Raw genomic sequence first — 27,361 nt, 5'->3', positions numbered from 1 at the left:
ACGTGTGAGAAGCGCTAACTGCACTATGTGGGTTATTACCAAAAACAGACATGAAGTTGGGAAGGGGAGGTGTTACAGGAATGGGGGGGGGAGTGGGGGACGGGGAGGGGTTAGCAGTAGATGCCACCATTTCATTGTGTACATGTATGAAATCCTCAAAAATAAAGGAAATATTTAAAAAGTGATGTATCTCTGCTGTCAGGGAAACTGAGACATGTTGGGAGAACCTTCCTGGCTCACCACTAACCTGTGACAGACAGGAGCTGGAGCGTCAGTCTCCACAGCTTAGGGGAAATCGCACTAAAGTGAGATGCCAACAATAACCACTAGAGGGCCAATGTGCTGTCCAGTTCCTCCTAGGGAATCTAACCCTGGATATTCGGTACTCCGTTGCGCATAAACACATTTTCTTTTGTTTATAATTTTTCTTAAATTAATTACTTTATCTGTGTGCATGCATGACATGGGCTGAGTGTGGGCTTTCTAGAACAACTTGTGGGAACTGGTTCTCTCCTTTCATCTTGTGGGTCCTGGGGATAGAACTCAGGTCGTCAGGCTTGGCAGCCATCTTTCTGACCTCATCTTGTTTTTTGAGCCTGAGTCTGTCCAACGACCTGGGACGCACTGATTCATTTGGCCTGACAGCAAGGCTCAGGTTCATTTCGTCGCTGTCTCTGCAGCAGTGGGATTCTAAGTGTGCACCACCGTGCCAGCTTTTTACGTGGGTTCTGAAGATCAAGGTCAGGTCCCCATGTTTAGTGGGCAAGCGCCTTAGGCGGTGACACCCCCCCCACACCAGCCCCAATTTTATTTTCTTCCCATTTCTTGGTATTCGGGTTAAAATAGCAGAATAGGAATATTGGGGTGTCAGGAAGAACTTCTTCTAGCCCTATATGGATTTTTTTTTCTTTTAGGTATGTGTGATGCAGGTACACGCACTTGCCTGGGTGTGTGCATGGAGGACAGAAAAGACCCCACATGTCCTTTATCACTCTCTGATTTATTCTCTTTCAACCTGGGACTCACATTTTGGGGAGGCCAGATTGGGAGCCAGCAAGCTGCAGCCATTCCGCTATCTCTGCCCGACTTCCTGCGCGAGGCCTGCGGGCTTGTTACAGGTCCTGAGGCTTGGGTAGCGAGTGCTCTTAACCACCAAGCTGTCCTGCAGCTCTGTCTGGCTTGTATTAGTCTCCTGCCTCCCGCCTATCACGTATGACACAGTTCCTGTCTCAGACAGTGATTTCCCCCCTAAAGACAAGCATAACATCCTATATGTCTTTGATGCCTTGGAAGGTTGACTCACAGAATGCAGAGGTAAATATGCGTCCCTTTCTCCTTTGCTGCACAGTAGAGAAAGGTGTGTGCGTGTGCGTGTGCGTGTGCGTGTGCGTGTGCGTGTGTGTGTGTGTGTCCATGTAGAGGTCAGAGGGCAGCTTGTGGGAGTTGGTTTTTTTCCTTCCACCTTGTGGGTCCCCAGGACCCAGTTTAGGCCATCAGACTTATTGGCAAGCATCCATACCCACTATCTTAGTGTTTGTGACCAAGCTGCCATGACCAAGGCAACTCTTTTTTTTTTTTAACATTCTTTTTTATTATTACATTTTTTTCATTTATTTTACATACTGACCACAATTTCCCTTTCTTCCTCTCCTCCATTTTCCTTCCCCCACCTCCCATCCACTCCCCCCAACCCCCATCCACTCCTCCTCATCTCCATTCAGAAAGGATCAGGCCTCCCATGGGAGTCAACAAAGCATGGCATGTCACAAGCTCCTCCCCCTGCATCAAGTCTGAGGAGGCATCCCAGCATGGGGAATATCTTCCCAAAAGCCAGCTCAAGTGCCAGGGGCAGATCCTGATCCCACTGCTAGAAGCCCCACAAACAGACCAAGCTACACAACTCTCACCCACATGCAGAGGGCCTAGGTTGGTCCCATGCAGGCTCCTAGCTGTTGGTCCAGAGTCTATGAGCTCCCATGAGCTCAGGCCAGCTGTCTCTGTGGATTACCCTGTCATGATCTTGACCCTCCCGGCTCATACAATCTCTCCTCTCTCTCTTCAACAGGGCTCCTGGAGCTTGGCCCAGTGCTTGGCTGTGGATCTCTGATCTGCTTCCATCAGTTCCTGGATGAAGGCTCTCTGATGACAGTTAGGGTAGTTACCAAGCTGATTACAGTAGATGGCCAGTCCAGGCACCCTCTCCACTATTGCTAGAAGTCTTAGCTGAGGTCATCCTTGTGGACTCCTGGGATTTTCCCTAGCACCGGGTTTCCCCGTAACCCCCAAAGGCCCCCATCAAGATATCTCTTCATTGCTCTCCCCCTCCATCCCACCCCCAACCTGTTCAACCTGCTCCCTCAAGTTCCCATCCTCTCATACCCCCCTGCCCCAGTTTACTCAGGAATCTCATCTATTTCCTCTTCCCAGGGTGATCCATGCATCCCTCTTAGGGTCCTCCTTGTTAGCTAGCTTTTCTGGAGCTGTGGATTGTGGTCTGGTTATTCTGTGCTTTACATCTAATATCCACTTATGAGTGAGTGCATACCATGTTTGTCCTTCTGAGTCTGAGTTACCTCACTCAGGATGATTTTTTTTTTTTTTTTTTTTTCCCCGAGACAGGGTTTCTCTGTGTAGCTTTGCACCTTTCCTGGAACTCGCTCTGTATACCAGGCTGGCCTCGAACTCACAGAGATCCACCTGCCTCTGCCTCCCGAGTGCTGGGATTAAAGGCATGCGCCACCACTGCCCGGCTGTACTCAGGATGATTTTTATTTAGTTCCATCCATTTGCCTGCAAATCTCATGATGTCTTTTTTTTAAAAAAATCATTGAATAATAATACTCCATTGTGTAAATGTACCACATTTTCTGTATCCATTCTTCAGTTGAGGGTCATCTAGGTTGTTTCCAGGTTCTGGCTATTACAAACAAGGTTGCTATGAACATAGTTTAGCAAGTGTCCTTGTGGTATGGTTGAGCATCCTTTGGGTATATGCCCAAGAGGGGTATAGCTGGGTCTTGAGGTAGGTAGATTGATGCCCAGTTTTCTTTCTTTCTTTTTTCTTTTTTTCAAGACAGGGTTTCTCTGTGTAGCTTTGCGCCTTTCCTGGATCTCACTCTGTAGACCAGGCTGGCCTTGAACTCACAGAGATCCACCTGGCTCTGCCTCCCGAGTGCTGGGATTAAAGGCATGTGCCACCACCACCTGGCGATGCCCAGTTTTCTGAGAAACCACTATACTGATTTCCAAAGTGGCTGTACAAGTTTGCACTCCCACTAGCAGTGGAGGAGTGTTCCCCTTACTCTACATCCTCTCCAACATAAGCTGTCATCAGTGTTTTTTTTTTAATTTAATTTTATTTTATTTTACAATACAATTCAGTTCTACATATCAGCCACGGATTCCCTTGTTCTCCCCCCTCCCACCCCCCTCCCCTTCCCCCCAGCCCACCCCCCATTCTCACCTCCTCCAGGACAAAGCCTCCCCCAAGGACTGAGATCAACCTGGTAGACTCAGTCCAGGCAGGTCCAGTCCCTTCCTCCCAGACTGAGCCAAGTGTCCCTGCATAAGGCCCAGGTTTCAAACAGCCAACTCATGCAATGAGCACAGGACTCGGTCCCACTGCCTGGATGCCTCCCAAACAGATCAAGCCAATCAACTGTTTCACCCGATCAGAGGGCCTGATCCAGTTGGGGGCCCCTCAGCCATTGGTTCATAGTGTTTTTGATATTAGCCATTCTGACAGATATAAGATGGTATCTCAGAGTCATTTTGATTTGCATTTCCCTGATGGCTAAGGATGTTGAACAATTCTTTAAGTGTATCTTGGCCACTTGAGATTCTTCTGTTGAGAATTCTCTGTTTAGATCTGTACCCCATTTTTTAATTGGATTGTTTGATATTTTGATGTCTAGTTTATTGAATTCTTTATATATTTTGGAGATCAGCCCTGTCATATGGGTTGGTGAAGATCTTTTCCTATTCTGTAGGCTGCTATTTTGTCTTATTGACAGTATCCTTTGCCAAGGCAGCTCTTATACAAGAAAGCATTTTTTTTTTAAAGATTTATTTATTTATTATGTATGCAGTGTTCTGTTTGTATGTATGTCTGCACACCAGAAGAGGGCACCAGATCTCATTATAGATGGTTGTGAGCCACCATGTGGTGGTTACTGGGAATTGAACTCAGGACCTCTGGAAGAGCAGTCAGTGTTCTTAACCTCTGAGTCATCTCTCCAGCCCCGACAAGAAAGCATTTTTTAAAAAAGATTTATTTACTTATTATGTATACATATTTTAAATTAGTCCATAACTATTAATCTACATATTGCCACATGTTCCGTGGCTTTACCTGTGTGCCATTACAAGCTGCTCCCTGGACAGCAGGCTGGCATCTCCTGACTCAGCCTTCCTCTTCCCAGAATTCTCCTTCTCTGCTTATTCCACCTATACTTCCTGCCTGGCTACTGGCCAATCAGTGTTTTATTAAACCAGTGTACAAAAGCATTATTCCACAGCAGGGAGGCATGCCTGAAGGCTGCCCCAGCCTCTTAGGGAAAGAGAGTGTTTGTCTCTGAGGAGGAGCCTGACTTGGTCCTCCCAGGGCAATAGAGATAGAAACTGCAGGACAGGACCAGTCCATTTCTTAGTCAGGTGGTGTTCTCTGTGGCCACTCTTTCTCAGGGCTGTCACCCCGAGCTTGGTTCTCTCCAGAAGTAAGGAGACCTGGTCACTGCACAGCCATCCCCAGCCTGCAGAGGGGGCTCTGTAGGAAGGTCACAAGGCTGGAGCAGAAAGGACTGGCTGGTCTCTGTCCTTGAGGATTGGGAATGGTGACAGACTCAGGTGACCTCATCACCTGCCTCAGTGGACTTTGGGATGGTCTAGTTAGGATCACTGACAGGTGTCTCCCCAGAGATGGTCCCTAAGCCGGGGTTAGAGCCCCAGCCTTCCTGATACACAGTGCAGGGAAGTGGTAAGAGCCAACCACTTAAGAAAGTCTGTGGGCTGGTAAGATTGCTCTGTGAATAAAGGTGCTTGTCACTAAGCCAATGCACTGAGTTCAGTCCTTGGGACCCAGGGGGCGGAAGGAGAGAACCAGCTACAGCAAGTTGTCCTCGTTATGGAGTCTGTGACCCTGGGAAAAGAACACAGACTCAATCCAATTGTAATTAAAAGATTTATTGATTAGCTGCTAGCAGGACAAACCATCTTTGAGTCGAATTTGAGACTGCCATGAGGAAGGGGCAGAGGGAAGGATTTTGATAGGGGAAAACTTCAAGAAGTCCTTCAACAATGAGGTTCCTCTTTGGATTCCTGAGCACTGTGTGCACCCTGTGGCTGCTGCTGAAGCCCAACATGGCAGAGACCTATTGGGCCTTTGTGAAAAACTCTCCCCTTCTGATGCCAATGGGGATTGAGAGCCCAATATGGCCAGCTTTGGCAAGTATTAACATAAGCCTAGGAACTGTAGCCATGCGGTTGAATTCCAGAAGGTAATGTATGGAAACTGCTTTTTCAAGTATGTTTGAGAACGTGTCACCCAGACACCTTGGAGATTAAGCATAACCCTGAAGGTCACTGACCTCCATTTGTTAACAGTAGCATGCCAGCTAAGCCTTTTCATTTTCACAACCCTCTTCAAGCTGGTGCAGTACCTACTTTTCAGGAGTGGCTCTGTGCAACATTCATTGGCCTCCTGAAATTCATCTAGCCCCCTTTGAAGATACCTTAAAATTTATGAGCCTGAATGTAGCCATTATGAGACCATTAGTTCTGCTCCTTGTGAGCTGCCTGTTTTTTCTTTATGGTTCTTAGTTGTTCTTTTGCAGAGCTGCCAGCTTAAGTCGTGCTGGGATCAAGAAAAATGGGAGTTGTTCCTGGAGTTGGATCCATGCCAGTGGATGTCCACATGCTCCAGAAGAGAATTTGACATCACTGCTGCCATTGTTGCTGTTATAGCAGTGGCGGCCACCGCTGCTACTGTTTCTGGGATTATCATTTCATAATTGCTTACTACAGCTAGCACAGTGGAGACCCTGGCAGCAAAAGTAGCTACCACAGTTAGTTAATCTTTCATTCTATTGGGCATGAAAAATTTAATTCAATAGTTATATACATTTTGATTGGCTTTGAAAATTATAAATTTATAAACTCAAGTTCCATTTGCTTTTGGGATACCATCTTACAAGGACTCCAATTTGCAGTAAAGCTTGTTAAGGAAGGGAATGGTGGACTGGAGAGATAGCTCAGGGGTTAAGAGCCCTGACTCTTCTTCCAGAGGACCTGAGTTCAATTCCCAGCACCCACATGGCAGGTCATACCTGTCTGTAACTCCAGTTTCAGGAGACCCTGACATGCATGGCAAAAACACAAATGCACATAAAAAAATAAAATATATTAAAAAAAAAAAAAGGAAGGGAATGGCTCAGTTGCCTTTAGCCTACTGGCTATGGGTGGGATAGGACCTCTGTTGGTCTTTTCTGTGTCGAACACACAGATTGCAAGCCCAGTGCCACTTTGAGATCTTTGGCAGCAGTTAACTCTACAGCTCACACATGATTGAGCCTGTATGATAATGATTATTCAGAGATGGGTAATGCCTGTGGGGTGCTCACCAACCTAAGACAGAGCACCTGTGTGGCCTGGGCAGGCGTCTCCATGACGGGTAAGGTGACCTGCTGATGTCCCACGCAACCTAAGTCAGAAGCTCATTTTTTAGTAAAAGGGGGACCTGTAGGGTCCTGGCCCCTGTTTTGGGTAACTGTTGCCTTGATGGCTGACCTTGACCTTAATATCCTCCCTATGTTAATTCCCTGCCTAATTCAGAGGTTCCACCCTCCTGAATGCTTAAGGGAAGTTCCTTGTCTGTGTATCCTGCATAATGGGCATTAACAGCTTAGATGCAAGATTGTAAAACAACAGTAGCTAACTTCTGCCCTCCGGGGTTCTCCCATTGTGCTGTAAACCTGTATTTAAGACCTCTTCCCTCCTTCAATAAATGGCATTCGGCATTAAAAAAAGAAAAGAAAAGAAAAAAGAAAAAGAAACAAGGTACAGTTGTGGGGGCACCTCTTCCCAGCTTCTAAACAGTTTCTGTGGATTCGAGTCTTTGGCAAACAGCAGCAGCTAAGCTGGAAAACAGTGAGGAGCGTTCTCCTGGCCAGGGCAAGAATGAATGACTGGCTGATGCCACCCCAGAAATCCCAAGCATGGGGAAATCCTGTGGCGAGCTGCTTGAAGGGGAACCCAGAGCAGAAAAGGGGAGCCATTCTTTCAGCACCCATGAGCAACAGTCGAAAGGGCAGAATGAAAGCCCCTCCTCTGGCATCTCTTCACAGAGATGGAAATCGTGAAATTTAGGTGCTCAAACAGATGCCCAGCGATTTAGAATTTGCATTATTTTTGTGATCGGAGGCTGGTGCTGTTTAATACACGTCTATCACATTAAAAAAAAAAAAGAAGTCCTTCAATACTTATGCGAACAAGCAAAAACTGGTCTGTTCTGCCAAGGTAAGTGGTTAAGGCAACTCAAAACAATCTTTGGGTACCCAAGACCTGCTTTGGTGGGTGGGGGTAGGGGGTGTGGTGGGGGTGGTGTTAGAATCCCAAAGAGGATGTGTGGAGTCTGTGGAGGGAAGGAAGGGGGTGGACATGATCTGAGGGTGAATCAAGAGGGCTGCTAGTGTGCCCTTTATTGAAAAAGGCACATATTGAAAAAATACACCTTTTGTACTCAATGGCTTAGCCACAGGCAAGATTGAAAGTACACTCAATGATTCAGGGACAGAAAGTGCCTATTAACCTCATCATAGCATTTTTCCTGAGACAGAAGCCATAAGTTCAGCAAGTATCTAAATGCCTATTGTTCTCAAAGGTTCAGTAACTCCACCAGGCACCCTCTTACATTGATAGAATGTAAGGACAAGTTCCTTCTGTCAGAGATGAGGAGAATGACTGCTTTAGCAAGCAGCAACTTTCTCCAAGCCCCTGAGGGAATAGAGGTCCTTATCCAAATGCCTGACCTTGAGAAAAGGACTTCCTTGGGGACCAGACATTCCACTCCAATTTAAGAGCAATGTTCATTCCTCAAGGGGCATGATGCAGTGTAAGCACTGAGCTGTTCTCTAATTGTGTTCCTTTGTGTCTTAGTCTTACTCTACGGGCCTGTTCCCCTCATTCACTCCCAAAAGGGCCGGTCCTGATGTCTTACTCTTTGCCCATTATACAGTACCATTCTGATTTCTCTATACTTATTAACTGAACTCTTGACCTTAATGGCCTCAGGCTCTGGATCTCTGGATCTGGATTGTAGACATTTCATCCTTGGGATCAGGTGTGCTGGTAAATCTCTAACGTTCCTGTTCTTGGTATAATTAGGAGGGCACATTGGGATTCCTAGTCCTCGGTGGTGGGGATTTTTTTTCCAAAGAATTATTTTGTTGAGAAGCCACCATTTTATACATTTTCACCCTGCAAAGCCCACAGAAAATTTCCCAAAGGAAAAGGCATAAAGGAACTCTCATAACACATAGCGAGAATCATTAAAAATGAAGTTAAAAGGTGCTGGAGAATTGTGATCTGCAATATCAAAATGCTGGAACTTGGTCAAGCAGTAACGATTGCCACGTGGTCCATGCCATTTGGGTGTCTGCATAAGCAAGTTACAGAAGCAAAAAAAGCAGTAGCCGTATCATAACAAGTAGATGGTCAGGGCTGTGTATTTCTAGGTGGGAGTCACTCAGTTGAGGTTACTAGGAACTTATCCTCCAGGGACTGGAGTCAGAGACAAACCACTGGTGGCTACCAAGATGGATGCCCAGCATAAAATGGAACTTCTTTAGCCATCATGCCTACTTACTGTAGCACACAAATACCCACACACAATATATACATATCAAAAATATTTAAGATGTTTAATTGGAGTGTATTAATAATATATAATAGTGAGTTTCATTCTGACATTTTCATAAGTGTATATAACATGTTTTGATCACATTCATCCCTCAGTACCCTCTTTCCCCACCCCGCTCCCATTGATCCCCATCCCTTTCCAAGCTAGTTCTTCTGCCTGCTCTTGCCTTTGTGTGTGTGAAGCAGAGTTTCACTCTTGCAGGAGCATGGGTGAGGGTTATTTATGGGAGTATGGACACCTTACTAGTAGTGGCTGCACCACTGAAGAAAAACTCTTCACTCGATGACTGGTAACTGTCTCTGTGGATGCTTCAAAATTGTTGATGAAGGTTTGTGTTATTTTTAATCATGTGTGTGTGTTTGTGCATGTGAGTGTAGTGCCAGTGAAGGGCCAGAAGAGTGTGCCAGATCTCCTGGAGCTGGAATTGTAGGCATTGTGAGCTGCCTCATCTGGGTGCTAGGAACTGAATTCTGGTCCTCTGCAAGAATGGTACACATTCTGAAAAGCTGAGCCATTTCTCCAGCTTTAAAACTCAACCAACCAACCAAACAACCAACCAACCATCTAATCAATCAATCAATCAATCATTGTGTGTGTGCGCGCGCACGCGCGCGCGCACACATACCTGCCATGTGAAGGTTAGAGGACAACTTGCTGGATCCGGTCCTTGCCTTCTATCATGTGGGTTCCAGGTACTGAACTCTCGGCAGCAAGTGCCTTCTCCCGTGAGCCATCTTGCTGGCTCCTGGATGCTCTTGAATAAAGTTGTCTCCTTCTTGAGTTGCAGCTCTTGCTCTGAGGCAAGACCTTTTTTTCTTTTTTTGGGATTCAGTTTTCCTTATCTTAGAGCCTTCATGGAGTGCTTTCCACTGGTGCAGGATAAAGCCTTAGCCAGGTCAGGCAGGGGGAACAAAGGAGAGCCTTGAGGCTGTTCTGGAAGCTTCAAAACACATTGCGTGTGTCTGATGTCTTGATGAAGGCGCAGGAGGTGCAGGAGGAATTCCTTCAGCCGAAGGTGAGAGGGATGGGAAGGACGCCTCCCACCACGTCTTCTCTTTATTTAACCTACCCCCTTCTCTCTGGGGGTTGCGGTGATGTAAGGACTTGCAGATGCCCAACTTGACCCGGATTTCATCGGGGAGAAAGTTCCCACAATTGGAGGCCAAAATGGTGAGCGGGGAAGGACCCGGGAGGGGGAAGGGTCCTCCCTTCAGTGTGGATCACATGGTTTCCCAGCAGCAGGGGCCACAAAAGAGTTCCCTACACCGGGGGCTTCTTGGGAAGTTTTAGTTTTTGAAAATGTACATTTACTTATTTGTGTGAGTGGAGGTCAGAGGACGGCTTTGTGGAGTGGGTTCCCTCCACCATGTGGAACCCTGGTATCGAATTTGGGTGCTCTTAACCACCGAGACATCTCTCTAGCCTTGAGAAAAGGAAGGGAGAAAGGGAAGGAGGGAAAGAAAAGAAGAGAAAAAGAAACAGAAAAAAAGAGAAAAGAAAAAGATGCCCCCGAGTTGAGCTGAAGCATTGCCTTAGTTCTGTGCACTAAGTTGTTAGAATGAACCCTCGGCCCCTCGGCCACCTCCTTTCCAGAGCTCCGCCTGTCAATCACTCAAGTTTCCTGAGCATTATCCCTGGAGGACACGACAGAGCTCAGCCAAGATCCTCTTCCGGGTATTCTAGTGTCCCCCCCACCTCAACTCGCCCAAGTCCTCTTCCGCAGCAGTCCCTGGGACTTTCAGGGATGCTTGGGACGAATTCAAAGTTGACACAGGATCCCTTCATCTGTGCAGCGAGTCCTCAAGCAGCAGCCAGGGAGCTGCCCACAGCACAGATGGACCACATTTTGGAAGAACGCGCCCCCGCCTCCCCCGCAAGCCTCAAGCGCAGACTCCGGTTTGACAAGCATCAGGGGATGTGGGCAGGGATCGTAGAGAGGGCTGAGCAAGTGCAGGCGCTTGCTGCCAAGTGTGACGATCCAGTTCAGTTCCCAGGACCCACAGAGTGGTAGGAGCGCAGACTCCAGTGAGTTGTCCTCTGGCCTTCCATTGCAGTGGGAGAATTAGTAAAGCCGTGGTATCTGGCATGAACACTGGGATGTTGGGGTTGTTTTAGACGCGCCTGCGTCCTGAGGAAATCTTTTGTATCTGATCAGTGATTTTTTTTTCTGAGATTTATGGAGCTGTTTTTCTGAAGGAGCTTTATGGCCTTCGCATGACTAATCACAAGACGTTCCCTGCGAACCTGGAATTCTTGAATTATTGGGTACTGCAAAGAGTGCACAGTAAGGACTGAGAAGTGCGTGGGTCGTGTGTTCCTTCAGGCAGCACATAGATCACAGCAGAGGCTGTGGTACGAGAAACTTGACTTTTGTGTGACCATCAATAAAGACGATTCTGCAAAGCTGTTCTGGGGTTCAGACCATTTGAGACAGTTGCCCTGATGCTGCAAAGCTCCACTACATCCTCGAATGTCTCTCTTTGGCTGTCCTTGTCCTGAGTAACTTAGTATACTAACAAACCGTGGCATGTGAGCCTACACACACACACACACACACACACACACACACACACACACAGAGAGAGAGAGATAGATAGATAGATAGAGATAGAGAGAGAGAGAGAAAGAGAGAGAGAGTATTCTACACGACATACCAAGTCTGAGTTACAAGCGCCTTCTGAAATGTGGACGGCCACTCCTTCACATCTCTCAGTCCTTTTTCAGGCATGAATGACATCACAGGAAGCTATTTACCTATCCTGTGTGTGTATCATATAGATAGGACCCCACATGTTGATGAGGGTCATTCAAAGGGGAAGGTCCATTGAAATCAAGCCCCTCCCCGTTTTTAAGTCTTATTTTGTTATTTTTGCGTATGTGTGAATATTATGTGCATATACACATGCAGGTATTTGCGCATGTGTGTTTGTACATGTGTGTGTGTGTGTGGAGTCGAGGTTGATTCCATTTTTTTTCAGTTGCTCACTTTATCTTTTATTATTTATTTTACTTATCTTTTATTGTATTTATATTACTATCACCTACTTTTCAGTTCATTTTTTTGAGACAGTGTCTCTCACTGAACCTAGAGGTCACTGATTGGTTAGATTGACTAGCCAGTGAGTTCCAGGGATCCCCGGTTTCTGTCCCTGATTGACGTATGCTCGATTTTTGCATGGGTGCTGGGAATCTGAACTCAGTCCTCATTCAGGCACTCTTCACCCACGGAGCCATCTCCCCAGCCCCTTACATTATTTTTATTAAAATATTTACACTTACAGAATAAGAACTAGTGAAAGACAAATCAAATTTTAAAAAGCAACCCAATGGAAACAACCGAACGTGTGGACATGAGTAAGGAATGCCACACACTTCCAGCAGCACTGTTGATCAGGAGAAACACCTGGGAGTACATTTGAACCGCAGTTCCTGAGAGAACACAGTCAGGGAATGCAATAAGTTACATTTGCCTTATTTTTTGATTGGCTGGTTGTGGCTTGCATGCGTGTGCTGCATCGTGTGTGGAGGTCAGAGGACAACTTGCAGGAGTCTGGTCTCTCCTTCCACCACGAGGCTCTTGGGGAGTGAGTCCTCAGACTTGGCAGCGAGTGTCTCTATTCACCAACCCGTCATTAATTTAGAATCTGTTGTAAGCGGTCAGATACTAATCCAGTAAATCATGACTCCCAGGTTTTAAATACAGCACGGCTAATGTTTCCTGAGGGTTAGCTAGAGGCATCTAAAGGTACTTCCCCTCCTCCGATGGGTCCTTTCCCAGGATTCTCCCCCACTCCTACTTAGAAATGCATAATTACAAACCACACACTAAATCTGCATACGACGGGGTGGGAAGCCCAATGGTTAAGTGCAGTTCCTGCTTGTGCAGAGGACATGGACTCCACCCTCTGCACCCACTCGGTGGCTCAGAACGACCAACTCCAGTCCCAGGGGACTCGTTGCCCAATTCTGACCTCTGCAGGTACCCAGCACACCAATGGTGAATGTACATACCTATAGGCAAAACGCTCATCCACCCCCCAGAAAAATAAACCATTCTAAAATCCACATAGTACAGAACACGTGGCATTTGTGTTTCTGAACCCGAGTTACACTGCTTCAAATTTTACTTTCCAGTTGCCTCCATGTTCCTGCAGATTAATTTCATGTTTTACAGCGGAGCAGTATTCCACTGTGCATATATTCCCATCTTCATTCCTCACTCTGTAGCTGAGTTTGATTTCATTTCCAGGCCTTTGGGAATAGAACAGCAGTGAACACAGATGTGCTCGTGTCTCCATAGTGTCACAGTGAACACAGATGTGCTCGTGTCTCCATAGTGACAGCAGTGAACACAGATGCGCTGCTGTCTCCGTAGTGACAGCAGTGAACACAGATGTGCTCGTGTCTCCGCAGTGACAGTGAACACGGATGTGCTCGTGTCTCCATAGTGACAGTGAACACAGATGTGCTTGCGTCTCCATAGTGACAGCAGTGAACACAGATGTGCTCGTGTCTCCGCAGTGACAGCAGTGAACACAGATGTGCTCGTGTCTCCGTAGTGACAGTGAACACAGATGTGCTCGTGTCTCCGTAGTGACAGCAGTGAACACAGATGTGCTCGTGTCTCTGTAGTGACAGTGAACACAGATGTGCTCGTGTCTCCATAGTGTCACAGTGAACACAGATGTGCTCGTGTCTCCATAGTGACAGCAGTGAACACACATGTGCTCGTGTCTCCATAGTGTCACAGTGAACACAGATGTGCTCGTGTCTCCATAGTGACAGCAGTGAACACACATGTGCTCGTGTCTCCGTAGTGACAGCAGTGAACACACATGTGCTCGTGTCTCTGTAGTGACAGCAGTGAACACACATGTGCTCGTGTCTCCATAGTGACAGCAGTGAACACACATGTGCTCGTGTCTCCATAGTGTCACAGTGAACATAGATGTGCTCGTGTCTCCATAGTGACAGCAGTGAACACAGATGTGCACTGTAGTAGGAGATGAAGTCCTTCGGGGATGTGCTCAGAAGAGGTACTGCTGGGTCATATGGAAAATCCTATAAATCTGAACCAGCAAGGCCCAGTCCTCCTGACCCTACCTCCTCAGTGCTGGGATTACAAGTGTGTACCACTATACCAGCTTTAAAAACCTTTATTTTAGCCGGGCGGCGGTAGCACACGCCTTTCCTCACCCCAGCACTAGGGGGGGAGAGGCAGGCCAGGTCTGGGTCTGGTCTACAAAGCGAGTTCCAGGACAGCCAGAACAAAAGTCCTCCTCCTCTCTCAAAGAAAAGGACAACTAAAATCTCCTACATTAAAAACTAGGGCTGGGGAGATGGCTCAGCCAGGAAAATCACTGGTGGCCAAGCCTGATGACCCGAGTCAGGTCCCTGGGGCCCGTATGGTAAGAGGACCGACTCCTGCAACTCTGACCTCCACGTGCATGCCGTGGTGCACACATGCCCACACCAGGCACTCACACCCACTGGAAGCCGGTGCGGGCACTGGCAGCATGCACCCGTTTATGGAGAGTCCACGGACCGACCACCCCCTCCCACACACTGCCAGCCACATCGTTTGCAAGTTAAGCTCTCAGCAAACTACCATGGAAGCACCAGGGCTAGTTCTGGAATGCCCACACCAGCGGGATTCCCTTCAGAAAATTCATCTCACTCTGAATTCATCTTCAGCTTCACTGAAACCCAATGACACACCTTACAGCGCCTGGCAACTGAGTCCGGGGCCACCGAGCCACTGAATAGCTCCCCCAGGGAGTCCATTTTCAAAGCGACATCCATGAACAAACAGCTCCGCATAGAGGCAGTGTTGGAATCAGTGATGCGCATCTGAGACGCCATTACAGCTAAGTGAAAACATTCCCCAGAAATAAATGGGGACTCAAGAGAGGACTCAGAAATCGGCTCTTACAGTTCAGCTCAAGGGAATCCAATGCCCTCTTCTGGACCCTGCAGTAACCTGAACTCACGTGTGCAACCCGCTTCGCCCCACCCCCCCACATACACAATGTAACAGATGTAAAAAGCATAAAGAGGTACTATTTTAGTATGAGTGATTGAGTAAACTTTGTGCTGGGGAAAAAAGACATTTTTATTAGAAAACAAATGTGGAATATATAGGCCTGTGACAAAATCTGGACAATTTACAAAGTCAGTTTTTATTGGTCCCTTAATCACAAAAGCACTTAAATTATGTCGATCAAACATGTATAACTAAGCCAGGGGGTGGTGGAGCACACCTTTAATCCCAGCACTCGGGAGGCAGAGCCAGGTGGATCTCTGAGTTCGAGGCCAGCCTGGTCTACATAGCGAGTTCCAGGACAGCCAGGACTGTTACACAGAGAAACCCTGTCTCGAAAAACCAAAAACCAAAACAAACAAACAAAAACCATGTATAACTAAATCAAAAAACACCAACAGAATTATGACTAAGAATCAGAAATCCACACATTTAGCAGTGAGCTGGAGAAAGATCACAGGACACTATGACATTTCTTTGCAATTGTGGCTTCTGGACAGCACTGGAATCAACAGGTTTTAAACTTCTTAGGTTTATGAGATTTGGGGACTCACTTCATGTCATGGGTTTGAAAACATTAACATTGCAAAAGTTCAAGTATTCCTTCATTTACAGAGTCTGGGTCTGTGGGGGAGCTTACTGAAGACTTTCCCACACTGCTGAAATTCAAGGTAGAACTTTCCCATCCTATTAACAGGGATAGGTTTTCTTTCCACTGTGTCTTCCTGCCCATGTGTGCTAACAAGGATGGGCAAAAAGCTTTCCCAAGTGTGTATTCATCTCAAGTCCTCAGCGCTGAAATGCTTCCCAACAGGATGTGAACTCACAGGGTTTGACACACCGAACAAACTCTGGCACATACTTCTGACTGAAACTGTGCAGATTTTCCCACACACACTGCACCCCTAGGCTCATTTTTACCCCATGTGCTGGAATGTGTGGAGTTCTTCTACTCACACTCGACTTCTAACTCATACTTAAAACTACCCATCACCAACTGACTGTGTAGATGCATGTGTCTCCTCAGACTTTTGGAATACGAGAACCCCTTACCACACTCCTGACATTTGTAGGGCTGTCCGTTGTGTGTTCTCATGTGATTCTGGATGTAACTGGAACAACTGAAGGTTTTCCCACACTCCTTACATTCATACGGCTTCTCTCCAGTGTGAGTGGTCAAATGGTTCCGTAAGGAAGAACTATATTTAAAGGTTTTCCCACACTGCATACATTCATAAAGTTTCTCCTTGGCGTGGCTTTTTTCATGGTTTCGAAGGGAATAGACATAAGGATAAGCTTTCCCACACACCTCGCATTTGTAAGGCCAGGCTCCACTGTGTGTCCCTAAATGTCTTCTTGCGCAGTGGCCAGAAGTGAAGGTCTTCCCACACTCTTTACATTCATAGGGTTTCTCTCCAGTGTGAATTCTCTCATGTGCTTGAACATGGCTGGAATGTCTGAAGGTTTTCCCACACTGCTTACATTCATAAGGTTTCTCCCCAGTGTGAATCCTCTCGTGTAGTTTAAAGGAACAGTAACTCTTGAAGGTTTTCAGGCAGTGTTTACATTCATAAAGTTTTTCTGTTGTATGAAGCCTTCTATGCATGTCCAGGGAACTGACAGTCCAGAACATCCTCCCAGATTCCTTACATTCAGGTATCTCTCCAGAGTGAATTGTCTTATGACCCCGAAGGGCATCAGCATTAGGAAAGGTTTCTCCACACACCTTGCATTTGTGCCTGTCTGCATTGTGAGTTAGCATATGCCTATCGGCGCAGTGCCGATAACGAAAGGCTTTCTCACAATGCAGACATTTATAAGGTTTCTCTCCATTGTGGATCTTTTTATGTTTTTTAAGGGAGCTTGAGCACATAAAGGCTTTACCGCATGTTTCACATTCACAGTATTTCTTTACATATTTCTGATAGTCACAGGTTCTCTGCTTAGAGCTGAACATAACATGCCTCTCCGGGGACGACTGACTGATGTTGTGGCAATCAGGAAGTTCAGGAGTCTTGTTTGTGATATCGACTGGATTTTGGGCTATGGCTTCTCTATACAGGCCATTGTCTGCAAGTTCATCGTCTCTCTTTACCATTTGTATTCTGTAAGAATTAAGAAATATAACCTTAAAAGTTTACTTATTAACAGTGTTATACTTATTAGTAGATATTAGATTTACATTGGGAACATTCACAAGGTCCTTTGGGCTTTTATGACCCACAGTGTGGGCAGAAGTCCTGAGTGAATGCATATTGCTGACATGGGTATGGCCATGCCTCAGTCTAATGACAATGGCGAAGCCTTCCTCCAGCCTGTGTGTTAATGTTGACTGTGTAAGTACAAGTATTTACAAACGAGTGACTGGTGTGTGTAAAGACTAGCAACTGTGCCGGGCGGTGGTGGCGCACGCCTTTAATCCTAGCACTAGGGAGGCAGAGGCAGGTGGATCTCTGTGAGTTCGAGGCCAGCCTGGTCTACAGAGTGAGTTCCAGGACAGCCAGGGATACACAGAGAAACCCTGTCTGGGAGGTGGGGGGAAAGACTAGCAACTGCAGCTTCCTCATCCCAGATGTTTACAGCCTGAGATTGCTGCCTCCAGCCACCTCCTAGAGACACCAGCTCTGTGGTGTACTAATAAATGCACTCAGGTGCCAAGTGTGGCCTACTTGGTGTGGCTCCAGCACTGCCCACATGACCCTAGCTTCCCTTACGAGTCTCTGTCCTTTCCTTACTCCCTTGTGGCCCAGCCACACAGGGTATAGCACTGGAGAGAAGTTTTAACATAAGTGGATTCAAGGGGCTGTAAGATGGCTGGACCATAGCTCCTATCATTTTTTTTTTAAGATTAGTTACTTTTTAAAATTATTTTTATATATATTTTTAATAATTTATTTAACTTTTTTTTTTTTTTTTTTTTTTTTTTTTTGGTTTTTTGAGACAGGGTTTCTCTCTGTAGCTTTGCGCCTTTCCTGGAACTTGCTCTGTAGACCAGGCTGGCCTCGAACTCACAGAGATCCACCTGGCTCTGCCTCCCGAGTGCTGGGATTAAAGGCGTGCGCCACCACCGCCCGGCTATTTAACTTTATTTATGTGCATTGGTGTAAAGGTGTCAGATCCCTGGAACTGGAGTTACAGGCAGTTGTGAGCAGTCATGTGGGTCTGGAAACCGAACTTGAGTTCTCTGGAAGAGCAACCAGTGTCCTTTACGGCTGAGCCATCTCTCTAGGCTCCTTATTTATTTTTTTCAAATGATGTGTATGTGGTAGTTTGAATGAGAATGGCCCCCTCAGGCCCATGTATTTGAATGCTCTGGCCCCAGATGGAATGTCTTACATAAACTATTTTGCAGACCTTGAATATCCATAGGACATACAAGCATTCATTTTCAGAGCTTAGGGAGATTGTTTTTAAAAGAATAAATAGTCTGAATTTGTGCTCTTTTTAACATTTTCCCAACATCCAGTGACTCTCAGCTGTTTCTTTGTGGGTATTCATTACCTCATATTTCTCTTTAGACTTCTGTAGTAAGCTTCCAAATTCCACTGTTCCCATTTCGTTCCTGGAATACAGGTGCAGAACAATTTTAAGAAAGTATAAAGTGACATCAGCCGCTTGCGGCACGAGGCCGACCCTGGCTGTCGTGTGCTCGCATCCTCACTCCGAATCAGCACTCGACAAAGCGAGTGAAACCTCGACGGCAGGCTTACCTATAGACGTCAGATTCCTGTAGGTTTCCTGCATCACATCTCTGTAGAGGTTCTTCTGGAAAACATCCAGCAAGGCCCATTCTTCCTCGGTGAAGCTCACAGCCACATCCTCAAAGGTCACTGGGTCCTGAAACATCCCATGTTATTACACAATAAAGAGACTGGCAGCAGCTGGTGCTCACTCTCCGCTGATACCAGGCTGAGAGGACAATGCTTCCGTCGGTTCTACGGCATGGCAATCAGACCTGCCGTCTACTCTGCGGCCTCCTCTTCCTCCCACACTGCAACTGCAAGCAACACACAGGTGTTCTACTTTGACTTCTGCTGCTGCGATGAACACTCCCAGCAAGAGCGACTTAGGTGAGGAAAGAATGTGGGATGGACTGAACGAGAGTGCCCCCCACTGGCTCACACAGCTCAGTGTTGGGGTCCCGGCTGGTGCAACGTTTTAGGAAGCATTCGGAGGTGTGGCTTTGTTGGAGGTGTGTCCCCAGCGATGGGCCCAAGCCATTCTCAGAATGCTCTGCTTATGATCAGATGTAAGCTCTCAGCTACAACTCTAGTGCCTGCCTGCCTGCCATGCCTGCCTGCCTGCCATGCCTGCCTGCCTGCCACCACGCTCCCTGCAATGATGGTTATGGACTCACCCTATGAAACTGTAAGCAAGCCCTTAAATGCTCTCTTTTCTAAGCTGCTTTGGTCATGGTGCAAAGTAACCACAGCAGTAAAGTAACTGAGATGGAGTTTATTTGGCTTAGACTCCCCGGGTCACAGTCCCTCACTGAGGGGAACCAGGGCTTGGATTCAAGCAGGAATTTAGAACAGAAACTATGGAGGAACACTGCTAGCTCACTTAAGGCTCATACTCAGCTAACTTTTTTAAAAAATATATAGTCCAGGCCCATCTGTCTAGGGAACGTTGTTGTTGACAGTGGGCTGGGCCCTACTATATCAATATCAATCAACAACCCAGACAATTGCTCATAGACAAGTCCACATGCCAGTCTAGTCTGGGCAGTCCCTCAGCTGAGACTGCCTCAACATACACAGAAGGAGCAGCCTTCCACTGGTAAGTGCAGGCGATGACGTGTATAGTGTGGATTACTCCAAGCATTAAGAAAACTTATTCGTGTGTGTATGTACGTACTGGTGACACATAAGTCAAGGTCAGAGGATGCAGGGAATCATGGAGTTGGCTTGGCCTAGCTGCCTTGAGAGGCACACATCATAGGTTTTTCAGGTTAGAGTCCATGGCCCCTGTGAGTACTCTGTAGGCAGTGAAGCTCTCCGGCTGCCTTGTGTTTCTCTCTATGATCTCGTAGAAGCAGCTTTCACAGGACAATTGGTCTTGGACATTCATCTTGTATATCCTGCAAACATGACTGTATCCTGGCAACTACAGCTGTATTGATCCTGGCAATTGGCACTACATTCTGTTCCTGATAAAGGTATAAAAAGTCTGATTTCTCTCAAATCTTTCCCTGAAGAGGGATCTCTGGATCTGAGAACAGGGTCCCAGATACAAAGAGCAATTCAGGGAGAATTAGACACAAGGAGACCAGAGAAAATTCCCAGTGATGCTATTCAGCTTTGGAAAGAAATCAACAACAGTAATAGATAAAAATGACAGTTAAAATTATATATGAAAGTGATCAGGAAAAAACAACAGGGGAAGAGGAAAATTGTTTCTTCTCGCTTTTATTATATGGATATTTTGCTTTCTGCCCCCCCCCAAAAAAATGCTAAAAGAACTCTTTGCAAAAATAAAAATTGGGGCTGGAGAGATGGCTCAGAGGTTAAGAGCACTGCCTGCTCCTCCAGAGGTCCTGAATTCAATTCCCAGCAACCACATGGTGGTTCACAACCATCTATAATAAGCTCTGGTGCCCTCTTCTGGCCTACAGGCATACATGCAGGCAGAACACTGTATACATAATAAATAAATCTTAAAAATTTGTTAAAAAAAATAAAATAAAAATTGGCCAGGAAGTGGTGGTACAACCTTTAATCCCAGCACTCGGGAGGCAGAGCTAGGTGGGTCTCTGTGAGTTCCAGGCCAGCCTGGTCTACAGAGTGAGATCCAGGACAGGCAACAAAACTACAGAGAGAAACCCTGTCTCAAAAAAACCAAAAACAACAACAAAAATAAATAAATAAAAATTGGATCAATCCTTTAGGTTTATATTCCTCAAAAAATTAAAAAAATTATTAGATATTCTGGATAACTTAACCCTGGCTTTTGTATTTTAGGCCCCTGTAAAACACTGAAAACCAACAATGCTCCTGCATACACCGCCAAGCCTTTTCAGGAATTTTGCCAACAATTTGATACAACCCATCACAGGCATTCCACAACCCTCAGGGTCAATCTTTTGTGGAAAAAGCTAATGGACAGCTTAAACATTATTTAAGAGGAGGAGGAGTAAGGTAGTTTGGCTACTCCTCACAGTATTTTATCCCTTTAAACATACATAGGATCTAAATTTTATTTTATGTCTGTCTGTCAGTGTGAGGGTGTCAGAAGCCCTGTTGTGAGCTACCATGGTGGTACTAGGAATTGAACCTGGGTCCTCTGGAAGAGTAGCTAGTGCTCTCAGCAGCTGAACCATCTCTCTCTCCATCCCTTATCTTCTGTTTATTTACTTAAAAAAATTTAAATTTGGGCCCCTCCAAAACATTTCAGGGTCCCGGTCCTTTGGAGAGATGTTATGTCTGGCCCATTGAATGCCCGGGTACAGCAATTCACTGGAGCCAGAGGCTGTGTTTGTGTTTTTCCCTCAGGGTGCTGAAAAGTCAGCGTGGATACCTGAAAGACCGACTCAAGCTGTGGAAGACGGATGAAGAGCTTCCAAAGCGTCTCCAGAGGCTACACTGGAAGAAAAGGAGGAGAGCGGGTGACTGGGAGAGCTGAGGAAAGCTCAAGGGAAGGGCGTGGCTGCAGAACTGCTCTGTCTGCTAAGCTGTCCTGTTGAAGGCACCTGCTCCTGCTACTGGGTTTCCAGACCTGACCCTCCTGCGCTTCGCTTTGCTAGCTGGAAAGAGAATAACATCCCTGTTGACGCAAGTAACTCAGATCCTGGTAATCAAGTTGTTCCCTAAACAAAGATGGTCACATGGCAATTTGAGTACTGATGTTCAGACCCTGCATGATGAAATACTAATTATTCAGCATTCGAATGAGATGAATTGCCCTCCTCCATTGCTGCACAAAACCTAGCAAAGATTTTTGATCATTATTTTTCTGTCTCAAATTGGACTTCTAAATTATGGTCCAAGAAATGTCTCTGGAAGTTTGTTAATGGTTATACTGGGAAGCATTACAGCTTTGAGACTGATTTGCTACTCCATATCTGCTGTAAAGATTGACTTGCATACCCTAAAAATAAAAAATAAAAGAGGGGAAAACGCAGGGAACCATGGATGTGGCCTGGCCTAGCTGCCCGGAGAGGCATCATCATAGGTTTTCCAGATTAGAGTCCATGGCTCCCGGGGCACTGTGTGTCTATGCATTCCCTCAGGCAGTGAAGCATTCAGGCTGCTTTGTGTTTCTCTGTATGTTCCCCTAGACGTCAAGGAAGCTTTGACAGGACAATTGGTCTTGGACATTCATCTTGTGTACTCTGTAAGGTTTGCAAACACCGTATCCTGGCAACTGTCACTATATTCTGTTCCTGATACAGGTATAAAAAGTCTGATTGCTCTCAATAAAACTGTCACAGGCTCGTTCTTCCTGGCTGCCATTTCAGGTAACCTGGAAAGTAAGCATGGGTGCTTACAAGAGGACAACCCGCCGGAAGCAGTTCGGTCCCTCTACCATGTGGGTGTCAGGGATCAGAGGTGACAAGACTGAGCAGCCAGCCAGAACCTTCACCAGCTGAGCCATCCAATTGGACCTAACATCTCCTACGCAGGGTCTACAGCACTTGACTAAATGCAGTGTTGCCGCCCGGAGTGCTGAAGGAGTTACTAAGCATTCCCAAGACTGTCCCCCTGAGCAGCCAGTTCAGTATTCAACCTCTGGCGGCATCTAGGATCTGAGTTGGGGGAAGGGATCCCACCAGCTTAAATAATGGGAGAATCACACCAGGAACCTGGCTGGATTGTCCAGTGGCTAAAAGTGCTTGCTGTACAAATCTGTGACGTGAGTTTGAACCCTGGGAGGAGAGAGCACTGACTACTGTAAGTTATTCTTTTATGTCCATGTGTCTGCCATGGCACACGTGCACACCACACCCAATAAACATCATCATACTGGCAATGGAGAATAGCTCAGGGGTTAAGAGCATCTTTTGTTCTTGCAGGACCCAGGTTCAATCCCCAGCACGCACATGATGATTCACAGCAGTCTGTAACTCAGGCTATCTGAATTCCCCTTCTGATCTCTGTGAGCACTGTATGCATGGGGTGCACATACATGCAAACAAAACAATTACACACACACACACACACACACACACACACACACACACACACACACACACGCACACACCCCTTAAAACAAAAACTCACACAGAGATGGTAAAGAAATAGAAGCCAGGCTTTGGTGGCACAGTCCGTCATCCCACTGCATACAGAGACACATAAATGAAAGTCATTCTTTATCACAAGAGTAATTTAAAAATAAATTAAAAAAGAAAAGAAAGGAGGAGGAAGAAAAGAAGAGGAAGAAGGAAAAGGAGAAGGGAAAGAGGAGGAAGAACAAGGAAAATAATAATAATGATAATAATAATAAAGAGCTAGTGGAAGGGAAAAAAGTCGTTCTTTTCAAAGATGACCAGCTCCTTCAAGCTCCTGCAGCTGTGACATCCCCACCATGATGAACGGTAAACAGGAACTGAACTGAAATAAACTCCCCCCCCTTAGCCAGGCGGTGGTGGCACACGCCTTTAATCCCAGCACTTGGGAGGCAGAGCCAGTGATCTCTGAGTTCGAGGCCAGCCTGGGCTACAGAGTGAGTTCCAGGACAGGCTCCAAAGCTACACAGGGAAACCCTGTCTTGGGGTGGGGGGGGGATGGGGGTAAAAACCCTCCCTTAAAAAAAAATGAGATCCATGTACTTCTAGCACTAACCGAAAGGACACACTACCTAAATTAACTGTAGACTATGCCGAGTCTTCCAGGAATACGAGGATCAAACAATGCTAATCAACGAAAATGCAACAAACCCTACAGGTATGTTTGCTCCTAACATGGTATCAGATTACATGGGTGGGGGGCACCGGGGGGTGGGGGATGGCTCTGCCGCGGAGTCACCTGCTATTTTCCAGAGGTCTCAAGCCAGTTCCCAGCACTCAGACTGGATGGATCCCAACCACTTGTAATGCCTGCTCCAGGGGATCCAGTGCCCTCTTCTGGCCTTCCTGGGCAATGCACTCATGCATCACACACAGGAATCTTTTAAAGCAAGACAATCCCAAGAACATGAGAAATTAAACTCAAGAAAACAACAAAAGGAAAAGCTCGTTCTTTGAAAGACGCATGAGATTTGATAAAATTCAACTAGTCAAACTAGAAAGGAGAGAAGGTGCGTGAGAAGGTACGTGCTTGCAGCCACGCCTGATGACCGGGGTTCAATCCCCGGGACCCACCGTGGAAAGACAGAACTGATTTCTGAATGTCTGACCAACACATGTACTCCATGGCACATGTGCACACATCTACACACACACACACACACACACACACACACACACACACACACACACACGCAGTCACAATGAAACAAAAAAAGAAGTCGTGGAAGTATGAGGGATCAGAGGTTCAGTAGATGAGGGTGGGAATGAGGTATGTGTATGTCTATAATTATAGGGCAGCAGGGCACCTGGGGCTCTAAGGAAGCCTGGAATTTTCTAGGGTTTGGGTATCAGTTTCCCGGTAACCCCATGAGAACTGAAGTTCCCAAGAGGGAGAGCAGAACAGCGAGGGGGGTGGAGAGAAGAGAGATTAAAGAGATGAAGATTCTAGGCCAAAATGACTGATGATACCAAGGATCATGGAGAGAGGTGACCATACCTTTAATTCCTGGCACCTGGGAGTCAGGGAGGATTCTTTGAATCCCAGGCCAGCCTGCTCTCCAGGGCTACATAGTGAGAGGACCCCCCCCCAGCAGCCCCCCCAAATCCTAAGGGGCTGCAGAGATGGCTCAGTGGTTATAAGCACCTGTTGCTTCTCCAGAGGACCTGGGTTCAGTTTCCAGCACCCACAGTGGGCCGCTCACAGGATTACAGGGGCTTTTGTCCCTTTGAAAGCCCACATCCTGTGACTATCAAAAATCCTACAATTCTTAGCCAACCACGCACCTCCCCCAAACCCGGAATATCTGACTTAGCTTCAGAATCCCACAGCACTGAGTTCCTACTTGCTGCAAACCTGTGGCCCTACTGAGGCCTTTGATAAACACTTCATGACTCTGTTCTTTCTTCTTGTTTTTTTGGTTTTTTTTGACAGAGTTTCTCTGTGTAGCCCTGGCCGTCCTGGAACTTGATCTGTAGATCAGGCTGATCTCCAACTCAGAGGTCCACCTACCTCTGCCTCCTAATTACTGGGATTAAAGGCGTGCACTGCCACCACCCATCATGCAACCACTTCCACAGTGGAACACTGTGTGAGGAGTGTCTGGGGGTTCCGGCCATGGCCACTCATGTGTGGATTCAAAATAAAGCATGCCTTTATTCCCCTGAGATGAGAGTTGTGTTTTTTCCCCCTGAATTATGATTGCTCTTCCTTCTGTTGCTGGGACTGGGTCCCTGTTTCTGTCCATAAGTAGGTCAGGGCCACAGGGTCCTGTCTTCAGACTCGGTAATGAAACAGTGCTGGCCAGTCGGGGCTACAGTGGACCCCCAGCCCCCATCCTTTTGTTTGTGGTGTAATGGGGGAAAGAGAAACATACAGCAACTGAAGAAAAGTTTTTCCAAGAAGTTGTAATTTTTCTTCAGCTGCTGTATATTCAAAGACTTTTTTCCCCCCTCGAGACAAGGTTGTTCTCGGTAGCTGTGGCTGTCCTAGAACTCCCCCTGTAAACCAGACTGACTTCGAACTCCCGGAAATTCGTCTGCCTCTACCTCCGGAGTGCGGGGATTAAGGGCGCGGGCCGCTAGCTACCGCCCCGCCGACTTTTTTTGAGTGCTCCGTCTGCACGTGTCCCTGCAGGCCAGAAGAGGGCATCAGATACCATTACAGATGGTTGTGAGCCACCATGTGGTTGCTGGAAATTGAACTCAGGACCTCTGAGCCATCTCCCCAGCCCCGGAGACAAAAACCTCTTTCTCTCATCCTGGGAACATGGTCTCACCAGGTTTGTGAATATGCATATAAGGAAACGCATCTTTGGGGAAAAAAAAAAAATAGTTACGTGGCGCACGCCTTTAATCCCGGCACTCGGGAGGCGGAGGCAGGCAGATGTCTGAGAGGCCAGCCTGGTCTAGGGAGCTAGTTCCAGGACAGGTAGGGCTGTTACAGAGAAACCCTGTCTCGAAACAAACAAACAAACAAACAAACAAAAATAGTGAGGGGAAAAAGAAAGAAGGAACCTGCGCGATGGTTCAGCTGAAAAGGTGCTTGTTGCCAAACCTGACGACTTGCGCGATCCCCAGGACCCACACGGTGGAAGGCGAGACCGGACGCTGCCCTCCCCGCGGACCCACCCCTACAAATAAGTGTAATTAAAAACACCAAAAGAACGCATCTAGAAACAGCCCCAAGAGCAATTAACCCAGAGAGGGCCCCACGTCTCCCTTTCCACTCGAACCCCCGAACACACACATCCACGGCGACCCCCTTTTCCTGCAGTTGGGCTGCGGGCTCCAGGAAGAGGCCGCAGAGTCGGTCTGCAAACGCTCAGCAAGTTCCGGGAACTTCCGAGCGCCAACCGCGCGGAGCCCGTGGCCCCTCCGCCCTCCGCCTCCCCCCGCGTCTCCACGCCGCACTCACCATGGCGCGCTCCCGCTCTCGCTGCGCTCCGCCTGGTGCCACCGCGGACCGTGCGCGCGGCTGCGCGGCCGAGGTGAGCGCCGAACAGAGGCGGCACCGGAAGAGCGGCTGCCCGCTGCTGATTGGACGGCTCCGCTCACACGCCATCCTGATTGGCTCCAGGGAGTCCCTGCTCCTTGATGGACAGGATCAGTCGCCTCCAGTAGAGTCCTGAAACCGGTGCGTTCCAGCGCAGTCCTGCCCCGGCCTGGTGCCTGTCCAGAGGCGAATGCTGGCTCAGATCTGATTGGGCATGTGCACGGGGGCTGAAGGTAGAAACTGGAAAATCTGGAGTTGCAGGGAGGCTAGCCTCGGCTGCACAGTGAGAGGTCAGCCTGGGCCGCAGGAGACCTTGTCTCCAAAAAGGACACAAGAAATGCAGATTTACTCACGGAAAATTGGGTGTGATGGCACGCACAACTTGTCACCCAGCACTAGGGAGATGGAGGCAGGAGGATTACGAGTTCAAGGCCGGCTAGGGCTACAATGAAACCTGTTGGGGCCAGGCTAATCTGAGGCTTTCTCAGCGGCGCACATGAAAAGACAAAAGGGAAACTCTAGTTTTGTGTTCTTGTCCAGGCGCAGACTTGGCAAGGTCCCGGGCTATGGCCAGAGCCTCTAGCGAGTTAAGCTTTCAGCCGACCTGCCCACCCTCCAGGGCTGTGGTTACTGGTTCCAAGGCCGCTGTGTGCTTGCTGTGATGTTCCTGAGATATCTGTATTCCCTTTG

At 47.3% G+C, this 27,361-nt stretch overlaps 1 protein-coding gene across 1 annotated transcript; it reads right to left on the bottom strand.

Annotated features, from left to right (window-relative positions):
- Positions 1 to 15,279: 15,279 nt before the first annotated feature.
- LOC114709579 (zinc finger protein 791-like) lies at positions 15,280 to 26,678 on the bottom strand. Its single transcript, XM_028893511.2, has 4 exons — positions 26,594 to 26,678; positions 18,665 to 18,791; positions 18,456 to 18,516; positions 15,280 to 17,059 (listed from the first exon to the last, which is right to left on the bottom strand). Exons 1-4 carry the CDS (start codon positions 26,594 to 26,596, stop codon positions 15,904 to 15,906), a joined length of 1,347 nt encoding a protein of 448 aa, XP_028749344.1. The 5' UTR covers positions 26,597 to 26,678; the 3' UTR covers positions 15,280 to 15,903.
- Between the last annotated feature and the right edge of the window lie 683 nt (positions 26,679 to 27,361).

This window comes from Peromyscus leucopus, chromosome 17 (genome assembly GCF_004664715.2).
Source record: "Peromyscus leucopus breed LL Stock chromosome 17, UCI_PerLeu_2.1, whole genome shotgun sequence".
NCBI lineage: Eukaryota > Metazoa > Chordata > Mammalia > Rodentia > Cricetidae > Peromyscus > Peromyscus leucopus.
This window is presented reverse-complemented; position numbering and strand designations above follow the sequence as displayed.

Bases quoted from the DNA above. Each gene is read 5' to 3' on its own strand.
- LOC114709579 (XM_028893511.2), bottom strand. The intron at 18,517-18,664 runs GTAAGCCTGCCG...CCTGTATTCCAG, and splicing joins CAGGAATCTGACGTCTATAG to GAACGAAATGGGAACAGTGG. The intron at 17,060-18,455 runs GTAATGAATACC...TAATTCTTACAG, and splicing joins AGTCTAAAGAGAAATATGAG to AATACAAATGGTAAAGAGAG.